The 1,100-nt window shown below is 40.4% G+C and overlaps 1 protein-coding gene across 1 annotated transcript in view; it reads left to right on the top strand.

The window, feature by feature from the left end:
- Positions 1-413: 413 nt before the first annotated feature.
- The window catches only part of LOC103583516 (heparan-alpha-glucosaminide N-acetyltransferase), a gene marked incomplete at its 5' end in the record, with an annotated part of 9,346 nt that continues 8,659 nt past the window's right edge, over positions 414-1,100 (top strand). The window contains one exon of the mRNA XM_008564813.1: positions 414-535. Coding sequence (XP_008563035.1) covers positions 414-535 — 122 coding nt within the window. The remainder of the gene's footprint in view (positions 536-1,100) is intronic.

The raw sequence follows: 1,100 nt of genomic DNA, 5'->3' as shown, positions 1-1,100 counted from the left end.
GTGTGTCTGTCACCATGGTGGTGTTCAGCCTTCCGCAGTACAGAGGGTCATTCAAGGCCATCATGATTGGATGAGGGGTTCAGTGGGACATGAAGATGGGATATGCACCCTTTATTTGTTCAAGAACAGCTCCAAAAGCTTAAGTTTTATTTTATTTTTTACTTAAAAATTTATTCTTACTGTCTTTTTTTAAATAATATCTTTACCAAGATACAATTCACATATCATAAAACTTGCAATTCAGTGCTGTTTAGTATATTCACAGAGTTGTGCAACCATCACCACAATCTAATTCTGGAAGGTTTTCAGCACCTTGTAAAGAATCCCTGGGAATTTCCAAATACATATACTGTATATTTGCTCCATTCTATTTATATTTAGTTCATGTGTGTTTTTTTCTGCCCCCCCATCAGGAGAGAAGCTGCTCTGCTCTGCGAGACCTCACCTCCAGCTGGCCCCAGTGGCTTCTCCTTCTGATGCTGGAAAGCCTTTGGCTGGGCTTGACATTCTTTCTACCAGTTCCTGGGTGCCCTAAGTAAGTAAACCCTTGGAATAATCCCTTTTTGCATGTCATTTTGTGCCAAGTCAGTAGTTCTAGGCTTGCAACTTGCAAATTTCTTTTTTTTTAAATAATTTTTTTCATTGTATATATTTATGGGAAACAGTTTGTTGTTTCAATACGTGCATATATTGTGTAATGATCTAATCAAAATAGTTAGCATATCTATCAATAAAACGTCATTCCTTTCGTTCTAACATTAAGATCCTCTTTTCTGGCTGTCTTGAAATATATAGAACAATATTGTTAATTATTGTCCCCGTAAGGGCACCAGAATTTATTCTTCCTGTAACTTTGTACCAATCTGCCAACCATTCCCTGCCNGCTGCATCTGGCACAGGCCTCAGGCTGCTTCTACTCATTGTGGAAAGTGGCAGGCAACAGGTGGGTACAAGCAGATCACATGGTGAGAAGAAGCAAGAGAGAGAGAGGAGGTGCCAGGGGCCTTTTAAACAACTAGCTCTTCTCAGGGGAACTAACAGAACTCACTCGTGATCCCCCACCCCCCCATGAGAGCATTAATCCATTCATGAGGGATGTG

This window comes from Galeopterus variegatus, unplaced genomic scaffold, assembly GCF_000696425.1.
Source record: "Galeopterus variegatus unplaced genomic scaffold, G_variegatus-3.0.2 Scaffold23762, whole genome shotgun sequence".
NCBI classification, from domain to species: domain Eukaryota; kingdom Metazoa; phylum Chordata; class Mammalia; order Dermoptera; family Cynocephalidae; genus Galeopterus; species Galeopterus variegatus.
This window is presented reverse-complemented; position numbering and strand designations above follow the sequence as displayed.